The 19618-nt window shown below is 39.4% G+C and overlaps 1 protein-coding gene and 1 long non-coding RNA gene across 2 annotated transcripts in view; one reads left to right on the forward strand and one right to left on the reverse strand.

Moving 5' to 3' along the window:
• The window catches only part of LOC120929467 (zinc finger E-box-binding homeobox 1-like), a 140634-nt gene that overhangs the window by 16958 nt on the left and 104058 nt on the right, over nt 1-19618 (reverse strand). Inside the window, exons 2-4 of the mRNA XM_040340921.1 lie at nt 12064-12216; nt 6753-6868; nt 2954-3059 (exon numbers count right to left, since the gene is read on the reverse strand). Of these exons, the coding sequence (XP_040196855.1) occupies nt 2954-3059; nt 6753-6868; nt 12064-12216 (375 nt within the window). The remainder of the gene's footprint in view (nt 1-2953; nt 3060-6752; nt 6869-12063; nt 12217-19618) is intronic.
• Nucleotides 560-18860, forward strand: LOC120929468. Its single transcript, XR_005747390.1, has 4 exons — nt 560-886; nt 13171-13345; nt 16265-16342; nt 18561-18860. It is a non-coding gene; the product is annotated as an uncharacterized LOC120929468 (long non-coding RNA).

A 19618-nucleotide genomic window follows, 5' to 3' on the forward strand; every position in this document is an offset into this window, starting at 1 on the left:
TTCTGATGATGCCACATCCAGTCCGTGGAACGCACACAGATTGATGGTGTTCCTGGACTGTGATTAAATCCTTTTTTTCCTGTTGCTCAAAGTGGATATATGTTGTATTCATGCAAGTGCATTTTTATATTCTCGTTTTAATAAAATAAGTTACTACAGTATGAAAAATTCCCTCTTCCCGTCTGACTTTTACAGTTTGAAGCCATACCCTCACTCATTTATAGCCGTTCACTTCTTATCATTGAACAAATATGGGCATTCTGAAGGATGTTGCAGATTAATAATAAGACACTGTTCACCAGAGACCTTTATACTAACAGAAGAGGGTCCATCTTGTCTGGTGAGTGCTGACAAAGGAGGGGGCACATGTATCACAATGTGGTTTTTGAGCACAAAGTCACTTTATAATTTAAAGAGCACAGAGCACATTATAGAAGAAGATTCACTACAGAAGTGAAAGCTTTGTATTATTTCCGATGGACAGGCCATTAGGCATTATTGTTTATTTACTAAAGAGAGCTGTGTTATAATGCGAATTTATTTGTTTTGAAGTTTACATGTGCCTATTTTATGTTGTGGGTTTTCATGTTTATTATGGCAATATGTCTTGTTACTATTTGCTGTTACTTTAAAATGTTGCCTGACGCTGTAGGGGTTGGGTCATTTGTGACTCACTTTCCTCCTCAGGTATATTACTTAACCTTGTGAAGAGCATAAATGCAGGGGAGCCGACCTCGTGAAGGGAGAGTTTGGTGTGGGAAGTAAACAGAGAGGGCCTGTGTCATCATGTAGCTATTCTTCAGGCCGCAGCACCCTTCAATGTGACCTGTTCTTGAGGGCAACCATGTGTCATGGACTTTTGCTGAGAAGAATTACTATTTATAAGGTATGGGCAGCACCATGTATTTATGCACCATTCTATATATGCACCACTAGGGACAGTGTATGTAGCAGCACAGTCAATCTACCTGAATTAAAAATCTCACAGACAGTTGTAGGCTTATTGATTGTATACAATGTATGTGTATGGATACATGATGCGATGTATGATGATGTGGTATATTCATGTTAACTTTACAGTTCTGCAAGTAAAGGATATTTTAATAAGTATAGAAATTGTCTATGTCACTTACTGGAAACACATATTCTAAGTGGGGGAACTAATTGTAATGCTGGTGTATAGGAAATAACTTGTCCTTAATTATTCAAGTGGAATTAAGTGTATCAAATTAACCATTGTGGATATGTGCAAACAGTGAATAGTTAGTGAACCTTTATGGTTGTGAAGGTAGAACGTGAAGAAGGAGCCAGCAAGTAGAGGAAGCGGGTGACGATGGGGGGTGAGGGAACAAGTATACCTCATGTTTCTTACCTAGTTTCTTGGTCTCCATCTTGGAGCTTTGTTTAGGTACATGGGCTGGAGTCACATTATGCAAGGCATTGCTATTCAGAAGTATGGAGGCTTCTGTACTGTGCCCTAGGGTGTAATGTGTCAAATACAGTGAAGATGTGAGAAGGCTGGTGGATTATAAGCCATGCTCAGCATTACCAAACTCAAAATGCTAAGAATTCAGGGTCAGATTTATAAGGGGGCAAAGTGGACAATTGCCCTGGTGCCCCTTGCCAGTGGAGGCCACAGACTTAATTTATTAATAAAATTAAATGTATTTTTCCCTCAAGACTTCAGTAGTGTGTTGGTTAAGGAAATTGTCCAGTTTTCACTCTTTGCCACACTCCGGTCATATCTTACTTCATCACAACAGGCAATTTTATTACATGATGAAGGGTTTACTGATACCTTTCCAGGTATTAATGTAGCTTTTAGAATATATTTGTGAATGGTGGTCACTAGTTCGGGAGAAAGGTCATTCAGCAAATTGGCACTAAAAAGAATTATCTGAGAACCAAGATGACTCATGAAAGACTAATGCTGCGTACACACGATCGGTTCGTCTGATGGACCGTTTTCATCAGACTAACCGATCGTGTGTGGGCCCCATCGGTTTTTTATCCATCGGTGAAAAAACAAGGAACTTGTTTTAAAATTATCTGATGGTTAAAAAACCGATAGAAAAAAACGATCGTCTGTGGGCATGTCCATCGTTTAAAAATCCACGCATGTTCAGAATCAAGTTGACGCATGCTCGGAAGTATTGAACTTCATTTTTCTCAGCACGTCATTGTGTTTTACGTCACCACGTTCTGACACGATCGTTTTTTTAACTGATGGAGTGTAGGGAAGACTGATGAAAGTCAGCTTCATCGGATATCTGATGAAAAAATCCATCAGACCGTTTTCATCGGATGAACCGATCGTGTGTACAGGGCATAAGTGCTCTGTGCCTATTGGTTGTTAAGAGCAGTGGCTTCATTATGATACAGTTTGATCAGTTAGTTAAAGATTTTACAAATGCTAAGTGCAGGAAGAAAGTAAATATTGTAGGGTGATGCATAACTGTGATGTATGACTTGCGAGTCCCTTATTAGCTGTGTAATGTGTATTCTTACAGTCAATAAAATTGAGAAAAAGTTTCTTCTCTGGAACCTAACTTATATTTTTTTAAGAACGAATGCGATTTATCATTCATTTTAGATCACTTTTTTTTTGTCATACAATTTAAATTCTACGTCAAGGAGCCCCCAAACTTGAAGTGTCCGGGCCCACCAAGGTCTAAATCCAGCACTGTACAGAGTCCATATGTTGGGGCAGAGAGGAACCTATTCAACAGCTGGCTAAAGAGAGTGGAAACATTCATTCTGTAAAGTAAGTGTGTGGGGCACAGGTGCAAAGGTGGCCTCCGGCCTGAAAGTGAAATGCCTGCACAGAACAGTGAGTTAGAGCTCTATGTAATGGCTTGCAGCAAGATCCTTGTCCCCTAGTAGGTAATATGCCTAATCCACCTCTTAACATAAATGTCAACATAAATCCAGACCTACTGAAGTAAGTACTTACCACTATGTATTCGTGTGTGTTCTTTCAGATGATGCTTAAATTTAAAAGCTTTTCCGCACTCCATACACTTAAATTTCCGGTTTTCTGCAGCATTCTTGAATGTTGTCTGAAATATAAATCTCACATTAAGATTCCTCTAGGTCAAATTGGGGAATGCTTAGAAGTTTAATACAAAAGTTTTATACAAAAACATCTGTTTTTATTTCAAAAAGTTTTGTTGAGTTTTTTCATTTGTTGTACAGTAAATTAAAGTGTAAGTCACAGTTTAATATTTACAGTCATTTAGGTAGAAAAGAGTGGAAAAATACAAAATGGGAAGAATGAGATACATAGTATAAACGAAAGGCCATATTGGTTTCAGATAGCTTTATTTGCACATTAGGGTATTCTAAAGTAAGAGATGCATACCCATTAGGAAAATTCTCTTCAGCAAATCCAGAAATATTTATGTGCAGGTCTGAAAGGGGGGGGGTTTATTTCCAAGACCTTGTTTTGCAATATTAATTAGAATGAGAGAGAAAAGTGTGTGTGTGTGTGGGGGGGATGGGATACAATATAGAAAAGGAAACAAGGGAGAGAAAAAAGGTGTATAGGACAAAGGAAAGGGACAGGAGGTATTTTTGGGGCCCGCAACATCACATGGACCGATCGCTCAAGCTATGAAGAGAGGAGGGAGCCATGAAGGTTCATAGGATAATGTAGTGCAGCCATGAGATCCAGAATTTGAGAAATTTAGCATGGGTAGGTATTGCAGTAAGTCTCTCATATACCATAGTACCCAGCATTCTGTTATTTTTTTACTGCAAAGTGTGTAGTTGGTTATTTCCAAGCTTTAGTCAACGTTTGCCTGGCCGCTGGAAAAGCAAATTCCACTCACACTTAAGGATATCCGGAATGGGCCTATGCAGCAGAGCCTCACAGGGATTACGAGTGAGGTTGATATTTAAATCTGTTCTAAGCATGTTGTATACACTTATCCAGGAGTAGGAGGCCTTGGGGCAGTGCCTCCAGATATTTAGGAAGGGTTGGGGAAGCATTTTGGACAAACTTGGCTATGCCATCAGGCATCATGTACCAGCGTGAAAATATACTGGATTTTATTTGGGCCCATGAAATTAGTAAGTGGCATGTATAGGGATGAAACTAAGCCCTTAGAGTAGGGATCTTTGAGGCAGCAGTTTACTAAAGAAGTTAAGCATGTTGGACATTCTATATGTGTGACAAGACCAGAAATGTAATGTTGTATTGTAATGGAACGCTTCCCCGCTAGGTAAGTTTAAATTTTCTTTCAAATATTGAAATGTTTTAATGCCATCGATTGTCAACAAGTCATATATGTGCTAAACACCCTTCATCTACCAACATCTTTGTTTTAACTGATATAAGACTGATGTGACATATATTAATTTTACAAATTCTGGTTTAGACAATTTGAAAGTCACTTTGGGTAGCATAAAAATAAACATTATGGAGCGCCTTAAATGGAATGCTTTCAAGTAATTGCAGAAATGTTTGTAGATTTGTAGATATTATCTTTCAGCTTGCTAATATGCCATGGCTTTACTAAAGCTGTGACTTCCTTCCCCTGCTGCCTTCCTATATACACATAACTTTCTATTTAATCTTCAAGGTGTTAGCACCTGTGAGGAGTCAAGATGAATGTTAAGAAAATATTATAGGTTATCATAAGGAAAAACAAAAGTTAAAGCTGACCTCCAGCAGCTGTCAAACTGCCAGTTAATGCAGCTCTGTATTATTTTTTGTAATAAATCATTATATATATTTTTTTATAAATGCAGCTAGTTTAAAGTGGTTGTAAACCCTTACAGACCACTTTGACCTACAGGTAAGCCTATATTAAGGCTTACCTGTAGGTCCAAGAAATATCTCCTTAACCTACATGGTTAAGGATATATTTCCAAGAAAGACAGCACCAATGTCTACAGCGCATGCGCCGTAGACAAACGGCGCGCAGGCGCACTGAGCGTGCCACTACTAACGGCATCATGCCGTTAGTGGCAGTGACGTCATCGCTGCTCCGGCCAGTCAGAGCGCAGGAGCAGCGATACCCGGAAGTCACTCCGGGTATTATGGCGGTGACAGGGGACGTGTCCAAGGACCGCTTCGGGGGCTTCATTCTCAGGTAAGTAATTCATAATGAGCTAGTATGCTATGCATACTAGCTCATTATGCCTTTGTCTTGCAGGGTTTTTTTTCTTTTTAAGAGAGGGGTTTCTTCCTCTTTAAGTATCATCATATGAAGTATAAGCCTGCGGTAATTTATACACAGTAGAACTCAGAATGGGAGGTGTCAGACTAGTACTAGAAGCCAACCAGGCTCTGCTGCATGAACATGTGCTAACAAGGAACACATGCAAAATGAGCACAAGAATGAGATCATATATCTGCTGTTGCTTGCCTACTATCCATTACAGACTGAGAACAAGGAGGTGACCTATCTGCCTTGTTTAACTGTAATTAGAAAAAAGTCAGATCATCAACCTGAAACTGAAAGGACAGAAATACAAATACTTTGGCAGGTAAAACAGCTCCTTTATACAACTCTTTTGTGCTTAACTATTAGTCAGTTGTATTCTAGAACTAGAACTTCCCTGATGAAGTCATGTGATCTTGACGCTACGCGTCAAAACAGATAGGCATCGGGGGTGACGCCAGGTTGCGAGCTCGCTTTCGTGGTGCTGTGATTTGTTTGTTTACATTTTGGCTGCTTTTTTAAATAAAACATTACTAGCCACAATATACTTCACAATCTAGACCTCCATTTCTTCTCTCTCATATACTTTGTATTGGATCTGGAGCTTCCCCCTCCTTCTCCTATACCTACCGCTGAGTTATACAAAGAAAAACTCCCACTGGCCTAAGGCAGGAACCTGGACTATCTCTGCCATCTACACATTTTCTCATACATTCTTATGGTGGTAAGGTAAGGGACCACCTTGCATAGAGGTGTAATTACACTGAAGAATCATTTCACCAAGTCACCAATATTTCCTTTTTGGATCTGCACAAAGTGGTATTTGGAGTAGCATGTCACTACTCTAGTCCACTCTTATATGGACCGCCTTTATACTTGTAGCACTTTAATATCTATTTGAAGAATTACCCATGTGGTTTCGTTCATCATTGTAATATTAGTTTACACAAAGTCTTTCTCACTACTGTCACCTTTAGCACTTGCACTTTACATTTATTCATTTATTGATTATTGCTAGCACTGTGTGATTATTACCTAGGATTATATGTGTTTTTTTTGTATATTCACTTATACAATACCTAGAACGCAACATCATGCATTGATTTTTATCCTATCCACTATTTGGGTTTTGGGTTGACCTATTTGTTGTTTGCTGCAACTAGGATTTTATCCCTGCTATTACAGGCAGCACGGGAATACTCCTTCCTTCATATAGATTTACTGACACTTGTTAAAACAGTTAAATGAAATGCTTAATAATTTAGTAACATTAGTTACCTGACTCTTGGAATTTGTCCAGAACTTTATAGGATGGTTCGAGCTCCACTTTTCATAAATCATTTCAGTATGAAGAATTTACCCTTTTACAGTTACCCTATCAGTGTAATCTCTTTCTATTATCTTGAGACATTACATTGCATATAATCCTACCGAATTTATCATGGACCATGATGTGAATGGAAGCTATTACAGATGTTATACGTAAAGACATTTAGAAAGTGCCTAATTTCTATTGGTTTGGGAAAAAAGCAGAAAAAGCAAATGATTCAGAGAAAATGGGTTGGTTAATAAGAAAATACTTACTTCAAAGTCGTCCTTCAGGATGACCGAACATTGACAGATATCCCAGGAGAGGTCTGTCTGTAAACCAGGTGATCTGTATTCCTTTCCACATAGCATACATGACGTTACTGCAGTACCTTATAAATGATAACAAGGAAGAAGAATAACTTAAAAAAAAAAAAAAAAAAAAAATAGTTTCTATATAAAAGTATAGAAACATCATCATTTAATAGTGCTTGGCTTCTTTAAAATGCTTGATGAATACTCACTCTAGCACCTACCTAACTAGAGGGTGCTACACAGATTAAGCATTGCCATGTGAGAGGCAGAAAGTTTGCATAGCCAGATCATGAAACAGCTTAAAGTGAGCGTAAAACTAACTTAAAAAAGAAATACCAAACATTTTATACTTACCTGTTCTATGAAAAGGTTTTACAAAGAGCAACCCCTGATCCTCCTTTTGTCAGGTCCCCCGCTGGTGCTCCTGGCTCCTCATCTTCCTTCTCGCTATGCCACTATAGGAAGCTTCTTTGTATTTTAGGAACGACACTCAATCCTGGGCCAAGCTTTCCTGTGTCCTGGGCTCCGCCTGACACCCCCCCCCCCCCCGCTCCCTCATTGCAGGATTTGATTAACAGCAGCAATCTTCAATCAACAGAGAGAACCTCTGCTCTTGTGCACATCGCAGGATTGAGATCGGGCTCAGGTAAATATAGGGGGGGGGGGTCTGAGGGAGTCAACTGCACACACAAGATTTTTTTTACTTTAATGCATAGAATGCATTGAGGTAAAAAAACATATCTTTGCTTTATAGTACTAAGCTAATAGCAAGATTTGAAAAACATCGAGAATTAAATGAAAAAAAAATAATCTAGGTAATATGAAGAAAATCATATTGTTTTCTTGATCTCATTACTTGGACATGCTGTCTTAAAAAAAATGCAGATTACTATGTACCAGAACTGCTAGCACTGGAAACATCAGCTAACTACAGCCTGCTATTACTGAAAGGCAACTTTTTTAGTAAGTGCAAAAATTATTTTTGTTAATGTAATTCAGTCCTATATTCCATCTGATGCTATAAGCTACGGTTAGTAATGTGTGGGCAATGGGAGCAACGCGTGGGAACTACTGAAACATCTAACGTTATTTCCATTGGTGACATATTTAGCTGGTAATATTTATGTCACATTGCTTTTATAGGCCAATCACCCATACTTTCTTTGGTATAAGTCCTGTAGGTCACAAACATTTCTGCTAAGTAAGCATTATCCAGTTCTTGGTGCTTATTAATGCGGGCTACAGTGAAGCCTCGTACACATGACCGATTTTCCCAGCATGAAAACTGCCAGGAGAGCATTTGGCCGGGAAACTCGGCCGTGTGTATGCTCCCTAGCAGTTTTCCCAACAGGAAAACTGCCCGGGAAAAATAGAGAACCTGCTCTTTATTTTCCCGTTGGATTCCCGGCAGAGTGTTTCCTGCCGAGAAAACCGGTCGTCTGTATGCTTAACTGTCCGAGGTAAATCCGCACATGCTCGATAAGACTTTGACGCATTTGCGGTAGCATACAAGGTTAGTGTGGGGTGTAGCAAGATGGCGGCGACGGCATCAAATGTGACGAGCACCGGCTTGTCGTAGTCGATGACGTCACCGAGTTCTTGCTATTCAAATAAACGGCGGTTCTTTTGAGTGTCTTTGCAAGGTAAGCTTGCCAGGAATCCCGTCAGGAAAACCAATGTTATTTTCCTGACAGGATTCCCGGCCGTGTGTACAGGACTTAAAAGTGTACTATGAGCAATGATTCAAAACAGACAGACTCTTTTTTTAAGGGTAAGTATGGTTTTAAAAAAACAAACACTTTCTTGCTCAATGCTTAAAATGTGATTACTTATTTGACTGAAAAATTTGATTATTTATTTTGACGTCAGGTAAATATGAAATGTTACATATGAATATTTGAAAAAATTGGCACCCAGAGGGTAAACAAAAGTTCTCTAAAGGCTAAAACATCTGCTACCATTGTTGAACAGACCTGGAAAACTGGGAGATGGGATTTTATAATACTGCTGAATGATTCAGAGGAGGCTCACACACCCTCTTCCACTCTGCTGGAGATATAATTTGTTAGGTATCAAGCTGCCACTGCAGGCAGTGCTAGGATTTTCCATATTAGAAAACCCAACATACGTTGTAAACTGGGTGTAATTAATGCACCCTGCAATAAAGAATAATTTTATACGAATATTATAAAGGATACATCAGATTACAAATGTTTAAAATTTATAATAAACTTGACTAAAAGATTTGTACTTTCTCTTTTTAAAAGTAGGGCAAAAACGATGTGAAAAATGCAATAACAAGTCTATCTCTGATATAACTGGGGTACAGTGAAAGCTGATCGGTTGCTTTAAATGTTCCAGTTCCTGTTGCATATAATCAATGCAAATTGCAATTAGCACCTCCATATGTTACCTCTCCCATGTTACCAGTATTTGACAACCATGAGGTTGCCTGGAGAAAACGTCTTATGATTAATGGACTTTAGGGCTGCTAAGGGCTGGAAAACCATATTCGGAATCCAATTGAATTCAGAATCCTATAGTAGGCCTATCAAATAAGGCACTTCCTACTCTCTAAACATCCTAAATGGGCAGACCTTCAAGACCATTCAACTTTCGAACATACTGTAAGGACCCATCCCCACTCAGACATGGCCTCTCTATTACCTACACTGCACTTACTTCTCCCTCTAAGTACTATGCCAAGTACTATGTGCAACCTTTCCTGACAGTATGGGAGAAGGATTTAAACCAACAATTTTGACCTGAGTAAAGGGAATATATTTTCCAATTTGCACATAAATCTTCCAATGCCCTGAGGCCCCGTACACACGTTCGAGGAACTCGACGGGCAAAACACATCGTTTTGCCCGTCGAGTTCCTTGTGAAGCCGCCGAGGATCTCGGCGAGCCGAAATTTCCCATTGAACAATGAGGAAATAGAGAACATGTTCTCTATTTCCTCGCCAAGATCCTCGTCGGCTTCCTCGGCCGAAAGTGTACACACGGCCGGGTTTCTCGGCAGAATTCAGCTCTGGCTGAATTCTGCCGAGAAACTCGGTCGTGTGTACGGGGCCTAAGAAGAAGGTAAAAGGTCTTGGTGAGATTACATCAAATGTTCCAGGATGCTGACCCTACTTATTGGATATGCAAGGGTTCTAGGGGTACGGTACTTCATATATTCTGATCATGGCACACATCTGACCTTTTGCTTAAAGTGGTAGTAAACCCTTACATACCACTTACCAGCCTATAATAAGGTTTACCTGTAGGTATTAAAAATATCTCCCAAACCTGCATGGTTTAGGAGATATTTGCCATATATGCTTGCGCCGACATCATCTGCGCATGTGCACTGAAAAAAGGGCACGATTGTGCCGTTTCTGCAGTGTGATAAATAAAGAAAAAAACAGTCTTAAGCTTTTTTTGCCCTTGTAGAACAGACCTGTATAGCGGGAAGATGGAATTTTACACTACAACTGAATGACTCAAAGGAGAGTCACATACATTCTTGCACTCTGATGACAGTATCATTTACTCTTGGTTACACAGGGGCCTGGGGCCTGCACGGCAAATTCTTGTGATCCCTATACGTACTATCACCGCTGAGGGAGGTAGCTGTTACGGCTGGGGAAGTGAGCGAGCAAGTGGAGGGTGAGATCCGCTGGGTGTTCTGTGTCCGCCGTGACCGTAATAACCTAACTTCTTACTGCAAGTCTCCTTAATTAGAGAACTTTTTTGATTGAAGTGTCTGTGTGAATTTTATAACTTGTGAGTACAATGAGTGAGGATTTGTGAGCACTTTTTAATAAATTAGTTTTACATACTTCACCATTGGAAGCATTTTCTTTATTTTATCATGTGGATTTGATTGATTTGTGATCACCGTTGGAATTGTCTATCAACCCGGGTGGGTTATCAAGCTATTGTGCTGAACATGTGAATGTGAGGCATATTGTTTTGGTGAGTTTTTTTCCTTTGGGAGTTGATTCACAAGCACATGAGGTGTGGTGGGAAGTTTGTCGCAAGATTTCTTCAAGAAAGATACCATTCATTGATCAATCACTACTTAATCACTTGAAGATTGGTGTGATTTATGGACACTTTTATATGAATTTATTTTCTTTTCAACTTTCTTTATATGTTTATGGATCATTCACATGCACCATTAATTCACTTTCACTTATTAATTTTTATGTGCTAATTTTTATGTGTTTATTTATGTTATTTTAATATAATCACTTTACTAGTACTGTTTTATGAAACAGAGCACTACAATTTTTTTCACTAAAGATTCACTATATACATGTCTATTTAAGTAGCAGCTGTAGGTAATCAAGTTTATCCTGTGCGCAGTGGTGGTTTAGAAAGTTACTAAGGGGCGTTAATTAGCTTTGTTTACCAGCGTTTATATATTATAAAGGATACAGTACATCAGATACAAACCTGTAATATGTAAAAATGACTAATTACAGTGGGTACAGTGAAAGCTGATTTAAGTTCCTATGTTTTGCGCATAATCAATGCAAATTGCAGTTAGCATCACCTTTAAAGTGGTTGTAAACCCTTCCACTTTTTACTACAGGTAAGCCTATAATGAGGCTTACCTGTAGCTACCGTGGATATCTCTTAACCACTTAAGCCCCGGACCATATTGCTGGTCAAAGACAGAGCACTTTTTGCGATTCGACACTGCGTCGCTTTAACTGACAATTGCGCGATCGTGCGACGTGGCACCCAAACAAAATTGGCGCCCTTTTTTCCCCACAAATAGAGCTTTTAAATACCAGAAAGTATTATGAGCACCGCGCAGTTCTTATTTACATGATTTCTGGCAGGATCAACAGGCTAAGATGTACTAGTGAATATGTTTTTTCCCCCTAGACATACACTTCAAGGGCAAGGCCGCATGTGTAACAGTGTCTCCTTCAATTCCTCCATGTGAAAATATCAGCATATTTCTCAATGATGAAGCCAGTATAAACTCAGCTTGACTTTCTTGTTTTTTTTTGCATTTTCCCCGATCCTGCGAGCCTGAGAAAAATTGACCCTAAATATATTTGAATGAATTGCTTTGCAGTGTGAAGGGAAGTATTTTTTTTTATAGTAAGGAGAGCTAAGCTGATGGATTCTTCAGTCCTGCAGAGATAATGCATGCTTTAAGTATTGATTAAGCAAGCTGCAACACTAGGTCTTGTGAGATAGCAAGCATTGAAAAGCATTGTGTGGGTAACCTCAACTATAAAGAAAAATAGCTAATGGCAACAACTTACCTTCTGAATATTTGACACATCCATTAGTATCAACAGGAGATGATATAGGGACTACTAAAGATGGCGAGGGCATTGTTCCTGTCTCTTCTCCATCCACTTCACTTTTGGCTGATGTTTCCATATCTTCTATTAGCTTTTCTTGATGATCATCCCCTGGTAAAAGATTTTGAAAGTCAAACTTACATCCTGAACTTGCATTTGTAGAACTGAACCAACAAATTAACAAGAACCTGACCTGACCGAAAATATTTCAAAGGTAACAACTGTGCCTTCCAGTGCCTCTGTTAGGCCGCATACACACGGTCGATCCCTCCGATGAGAATGGTCCGACGGACCGTTTTCATCGGTTCACCGCTGAAGCAGACTGATGGTCTGAAAACCAATCGGGTCAGAACGCGGTGACGTAAAACACAATGCTTCAATGCTTCCAAGCATGCATTGACTTGATTCTCAGCATGCGTGGGTTTTGAACCGATGCTTTTGTGTACTAACCATCGGTTTGGACCTATCGGTCAGCGGTCCATCGGTTCAATTTTAAAGCAAGTTCTCTAACTTTTGTCCGAAGGACAAAAGACCGATGGGGCATACACACGGACGGTTTGGACCGATGAAACTGAACTTCGGTCCGTTTTGATCGGTTTGGACTGATGGTGTGTACACGGCCTCAGTCTTTAGATTAATTTCTGTGTCCCTGTGGAACCCCTTGGATACAGAACCAGACTGTACATGGGGTTTCAGCCTATGATCAAATCATTATTGGGCCCCAACCAACCTGGTACTAATACTTGTCCCTACCATTGAACTTTTAAATGCCACATCATCAGTTTGCAGTAAATGCAAAGTGCATGTGATATAGCTTAGCACCAGAGGGATGGAGCTTAGAACTCTTTTTACCTTTGAAAAGTTTAGACCAGGGCAGGCTATTTCAACATGATGCACAGTATATTTAACCTGTTCGTTATTCTTATATACAGTATATACAGTCATGGCCAAAAATATTGGCAACCCTACATTTCTGTCAGATAATGAACCACTTCGCAGAAAATTGTTGCAATTACAGATGTTTAGGTATTCTCATGTTTATTTCTTCTGTTTGTATTGGTATAGCACAAAAAAGTGGAGAAACAGAAAGCCAAATCTGACACATTCCACGCAAAACTCTAAAAATTGACTGGACAAAATTATTGGCGCCTTCTCAAAATTGTAAGAAATAGTTGCATTCCAAGTTGGGTGGGTACTCGCTCGGCGGTATGTACGTTCTCTTCAGAATCCTATAGACTAGGTGAGCATGAATATATAAAATGGATTGTTAATAATGCAATGACCTAAACAATGATGTTATAAAATTCTTGAATGTAGATTTATACTAATGACATGTGTAGCGCCCCCTTACTTTCAGTATGGGCACTACGCTAAAGTTAGTGGGGAATGGGAGAGTTATTTTGCTCCCATTCATAATTTGTTAAAATTGGGCTGCTGTCATTCCTGAACTGTCCTGTAGGTCAGTCTGCGCTCCAGGGGTGCCGATCCCACCCCTGGGCGACAGCTGGCGCTAGAGGGGTTCTGGCGGAGCCACTTTTCCCCAGCAGCCAATTAGAGGAGTTTTCCCTCACGGGGCATGCTGGGGGAGAGGATATCTGTGGCAGACGCCATTTTTGTTGGTTCTTCGCGGGTTCCAGGTGCGGCACCCACCTTTAGGGTGTGCGCATCCAACAGACCCCCGGCGATATGGCCTACAAGGCCGGGGTCACACGCTACACGAAGCTCCATGTTGCTGAAAGGGGTCCCAGTGACTCGCTGGGTCCCCGACTCTGTTGAAAAGATCCCAAGCTATGTGCTGAACGGTGGAGGATTGGCTCAAGGAGAACCCAAAAGCAGGTTATCTGAGGGGCCTGGACGAACCATCGGGGATCTGGTGACCGGGACATTGACAGGTACACTTCAACTGTCACCCGGTGACCCTAATCTAATCTACTGGGAGGATTCGCTCAATCCATTTAGCTCATCCAAGTACTAGGCCTGTGGCAGAGGTCCCTAGAGCCAGGCCTGTGGCAGAGGTCTGTTCCTCCCAGCAACCTTAAAGTGGCGCTTCGGCTGCCAGGCTTGTGGCAGGAGTCTGTCCGGAGGCACTTTACCCACTCTGGCTAGCGTGGTGACAAATCGTATCTACTACTACTGAGAGCAGGATTGCTCTTTCTCATATCCAGGCCTGATACTGCAAAGACCTCTCTTGCTTCATCAACCTTTTCTCTCTACCTCATGTTGATGTTGGTCATGTTGGGCCAAGAATAAAGCATTCAGAAAACCTTCATTTATTGTCTGGACATTCGCTCACTAATCTACTCCTCAACTTCACCCCTAGACAACGGTAAAAGGTAACTTAATATGCCGATCCCAACAACAATCAGCTGCTCCTGAGGGGGTAGCGCTACACATGTATTTTGTTTTGTATGATCAGATACAGAGATAGAAGGATGCGGCGCCCTGACGACGCTTAATTGCGAAACATGTTGGTGTCCAGCATCAGTATCGTCTAGTAACTTTGCAATCAGCATTCATCAATGGTCTATGTGGTTTTATGTCATTTTACTTTCAAGATTAGACTTTCAAGAAAATTCAAGACTTTCTCTATTTTCGTATACTGTAACAAGCAAATAATATACAGTATTTAGCAGAAGGTGTCAAGACAAGGGCGGCAAAAGCCTAATCCTGAAAATACTGATTTAACTGATACTGTTTAAATTAAACATCTCCCTAGTAATGTGAATAACAGACTGATATACTGTGTATTTTCTTTACATCTATTGGATAGATGGAGAAAGACTGGGAGAAAGTAAAGTATCTGAGTTAGTTTGGGCAAGTATTCTGATTCCAGCTGTCATTTTCTCCCACAGTAAAATTATAACACACTGCTAAAAGTTTTCAGATTATAGGATAAAATTCAGAAGGCAGAGTGTAAAATAAAAAAAGTCACTCCTGTTATAAATGTTTTGTACTATATGTATTGTCAAAAGTACCACTCCCTCTAAATAATAAGAGAATGCCCAATATGTTAGGTCCAAGGGGTCACTTTGCCTCTTCTTCCTGGCGATATGCTGTAAATTTTGAGCTAGGACATTGCCTTATGACCAAAGATGGCCTATTTCCTTGTGACTGATGTCACTGCAATGCCACCAGTAAAACTGTGTTTGAACTTGCCTCTAAGTTTGATTAGTTACCAAAATGTGAAATGACTGCCCCAAAGTTGACCCACTGGAAAGATTCAACAAATCAGTCTACATGGTGGACTAGGCAGAATTCGTGAATAGCTGGCTACCTGCAGATTTGGCTTTCTGGTTAATTATTATGCTCATCTCTAGTTATTAATCTACAGCAGCCATAGCAACCTTGGTTTCCTCCAGAGATTGCCAGGGGTTCCTTGAGCTTTGGGTGATTGATTTCCAATTTAAAGGTGCCTGCATACTACCAGGGCAAATACCGCTTGGCAGAGCCAGCTGTATGACACCAATGGTCTTTTTGGCTGTCTGTAATGCTGGCATTCAGACCACCAATGTAGGGGGGCCTTTTTCCAACTAAGCCTCAATTAATTGGTTTTAGCTGGGGTTTAAAAGACATGAGAATAATTTAAAAGGTTGAGAAAGGGTGGTCTACAGTATCACTTTGATCTCCAATAAAAAGTAGACCTTTTTTGCAATTAGAAGTACCGTTTTTATACAGATGTTCCACTGATTACCCACAATGTTAAAGGCCCTGTAGCATCTTTCTAACCTTACATGATTACCTGTCCAAACTTTCAATGTTTTCTCACACCTAGATTACTCATATATTTTTTTTTACTCATTATGACATAAATAAGCACAATTGTTTTTGGCTACTACTGCTCTAAATAGGCTTGGGTAAAATAGTTTTGATCACCTGAGAAATCTATTGTGTATGATCGAAATACAGGAGGTGTCTAGAGTGGCCGCAGAGTAGTCATGCATTCACAATCATTCCCTCATCTGACTGTATTTGACTGCAATGGGCATTGATCATCTCATGTCTATGGTAGATTTTTGTTCACCACAATTTACTACCCTTGTAAGTAAACATATGGCATGTTCTGTCAGTACCACATCCTCTTGTTGATTGATCAGTTGTCCAAATTTCAGTTTCAATAGACTTTTTCATTAAACTCCACTTTACTTTTCTGTCCCTACAGGGAGATTACCTTTCCTGTCCCGTAGACACAACAGAAAGAGAGAGAAATCTTTCAAAAGCGAGGGAAGTCCTCTCTTAGGTATTGTAATTGAAAAGTGTTTCCATCTGAATTTCCCCTCTATTTCTGTTCTGATGACAACTCAAAATTTTAGATTTTCCTCACTTTTAGTCCTGGTGATAATGGGTCTTAGAACAACTAGTGTAATGCTCCCCAATGGCAACACAGAAAGTAATAAAAAAAAGAGGGGGGTTCTAACTTAAACTGTCCAAAACTAAAAACGTTTTGTCCTTAAATACACTTTTAGTGCTATCAAGATAAAGCTTAGCTGTACTGCAGAGCATGGGGTGATTAGACTATGAGCTCTGCTGTGGCAAGGGCAAAAGTTCAATTTGACTTGTAATGTATAAATGGGTCAAGGGGAAGATTTGTGTATTTCTTTAGCTTTGTAGCTTAGTGTGACCACTCTCGCTCTCTCTGTGGTTTTAGAGGTACACAGACCAATGCATAGAGCATAGAAGTTTCATGGCTGCGGCTCATGTAGAAGGTGACAAGAACAGACAAGACCGCAGAGCTAATAGGCATCTTTTGGTTTATATATATTTGATATCCTGTATGTATGTTGCACAGGTATGAACTATATGTTAGTTCTGAAGTTCCTGAAGTTTAAATATATCAAATTTGCTATTAACAGCATCAAAATCTACATCTTACACATGTTGCCACGTAATATGTTTTCCATATACTGTATATTAGTCAGCAAATCCTGCCTTTTCGATATTCTATTTGAAATTCCAAATAATGTTCAGACTTATTTAATTTTTCGATTTTTAATATTTGCAGATTTATTTCACTGCTGCCCTATATTTATTACCACTGCTATTAATTAATGGGCCAACAATAATTTTTATGTTTTCCTAATAACTGATGTGGATGTAAAATTGTGTTTAAGAATTTTTGATGCTCGCACCTGCTTCATTATAGATTGTTAGATTGTTAGAGCATCACTTTCAGTGGAACCAGTATGATATACAAAGCCTTGGTTTTTCTACTATGACGTGGAAACTAGGTCATGATATCACTAGCTGTAAATAGGTGAAAAATCTCCAAAGTGTGGTTGAAGCAATTACCGCATTAAAGCTAAATAAACAGGATTTCCAAGTATTTTTTTTCTGTATAGCTGATTAGTGATTTTAACAGATTTGAGGTCAGCCTCACTAGAAACAGCTATATTGATACAAAATGTTAAACACTTTTTGGACTTTTTGTACACCCGATAATTTTTCGGCATGAAAAAAAAACGACGTTTTTAAAAATGTCATTTAAAATCATCGTGTGTGGGTTTCACATCGTTTTTCGGCTTCTGAAAAACAAAAAAAAATTCGAACATGCTGCATTTTTTAATGTCGTTTTTCGGGTTGTGAAAATGATCGTGTGTGGGCTAAAACAACGTTTTAAACCCGCGCATGCCCAGAAGCGAGTTATGAGACGGGAGCGCTCGTTCAGGTAAAACTACCATTCATAATGGAGTAAGCACACTCATCACGCTGTAACAGACAAAAAAGTGCGAATCATCTTTTACTAACATGGAATCAACTAATAGCAGCCCAAAAGCGAATAGAACTTCCCCTTCAGAGTGCCGTTGTACGTGTTGTACATCACCACGCTTTGTTCATCATTTTTCAAAAACGATGGTGTGTGGGCAACATCGTTTTTAATGATGAAGTTGGAAAAAAACTTCGTTTTTTGGACATGCTGAAAAACTTCATTTTTTTTCATGCCGAAAAACGACCGTGTATACGCGGCATTACAGATTGTGCTCCTCCAATAATCTAAAGAATATCAGAAATTGGGTGCTACTCTCCCATAATTTTCATTAAATTCAAGATAACATATTGTAAAAACACAGCATGCAATGGGTTATGTTTTCTAAAGGCAAATAGACTGCACTTTACATGGGCAGATGCACTCTGCAAGTGCAGTTTCTCCAAAGCTATGGGCTTGTTCACACTTCTTAATAATATTATACATTCATTATATACCACTGATCTCAATCCACAGAAGTGTTGGCCCACTGTCTTCTACATTCACACATTGGCTTTGGGGAATCCACAGTGCTCCCTGTTTGTCCACGTGTCTCTACATCAGCTCCAATGCCAGACAATTTCAATGGATCTGGTCCTGTGCTCACATCTACACAGATGACGTGAGTATTTATAGGGTTATATATATCGTTCTTTTTACATTATTTATATTATTCTACTACAAAATTATACCATATGGTTATGTCTCTTTATAGATCACCATTGCATTCGCCCCTGAAGAGTTGGCATACCCCAACGAAACGTATCGAGCATACATACATAGATGCATGATGTTCATACAGATGATTTTATGTTTTTTATACTGTTTTACTCCTAGATCCTCATTATACCATCAAGCCCCTCCAGTGGTTTTACTCCACGATATGCCAAGTACCATGGTGTTAATATGCATATGTAATTTGTAGCATGTTTATGCGATTTTGTGGATGCAATTTTTGTCATTCAGTATGCTTTACATGATATCACAAGACATAATAAAATGCTCTTTTCTAAGACTGCTTTTTGCTATACATTTCTCATTCTAAGTCCCAAACTAACTCCCCCCTTTTGTGTTGGAACCCAATTAAGCAATACTGTATATCCTACATGCTTACTCGGCATGGTGATTGGCCTCATTTAAAGTCCCGCTGACCAAACTTTTTTTCTCCAAAGCTAAGTAAATAAGGGAAAGCTCTGCTGACTTCCATCGTCCAATCATATGCAAGCAAAAACGCTGTTTTGATATTCCATTTTCCCTGTATTTGATTAGGTTTTCTTTGCAAAGTGAAGCTTCATCTCAGTTACTTTAATGAATCAACCCTGATTTGTTTTCAAGTCTTATATGTCTATTTTGTGAAAATTATACCTTATGGAAACAATAATGAATCAGTCTTATTTTAAATATTATTTTAATTTTCTGCAACTTATTAAAAAAAAACTTTCCCCTTTAGGAAAACAAGACTTGTGTGTCTGTTAAGCTGACTTACTACATCAATTACATATTTCAGATTAATTATTGTACAACACTACTGTATTTTATTTATTACAGGAATTTATATAGCACTTACAATTTACATATTGTCAAGTCACATCAATCCTTGCCCTCAAGGAGTTTATAATCTAATGCCTTGTATAAACGTGCAGGATTTCCGACGGGAAAAGTTCCCGTCGGAAATCCCGCGGGAAAGCCGAGAACCTGCTCGGTCAGTCTTTCCCCCTACACACCGCTAATTTTCCCGACAGGAAAACTGCAATGGAGCTTTGGCTGGGAATC

The sequence above is a fragment of the Rana temporaria genome, chromosome 2, assembly GCF_905171775.1.
Source record: "Rana temporaria chromosome 2, aRanTem1.1, whole genome shotgun sequence".
NCBI classification, from domain to species: domain Eukaryota; kingdom Metazoa; phylum Chordata; class Amphibia; order Anura; family Ranidae; genus Rana; species Rana temporaria.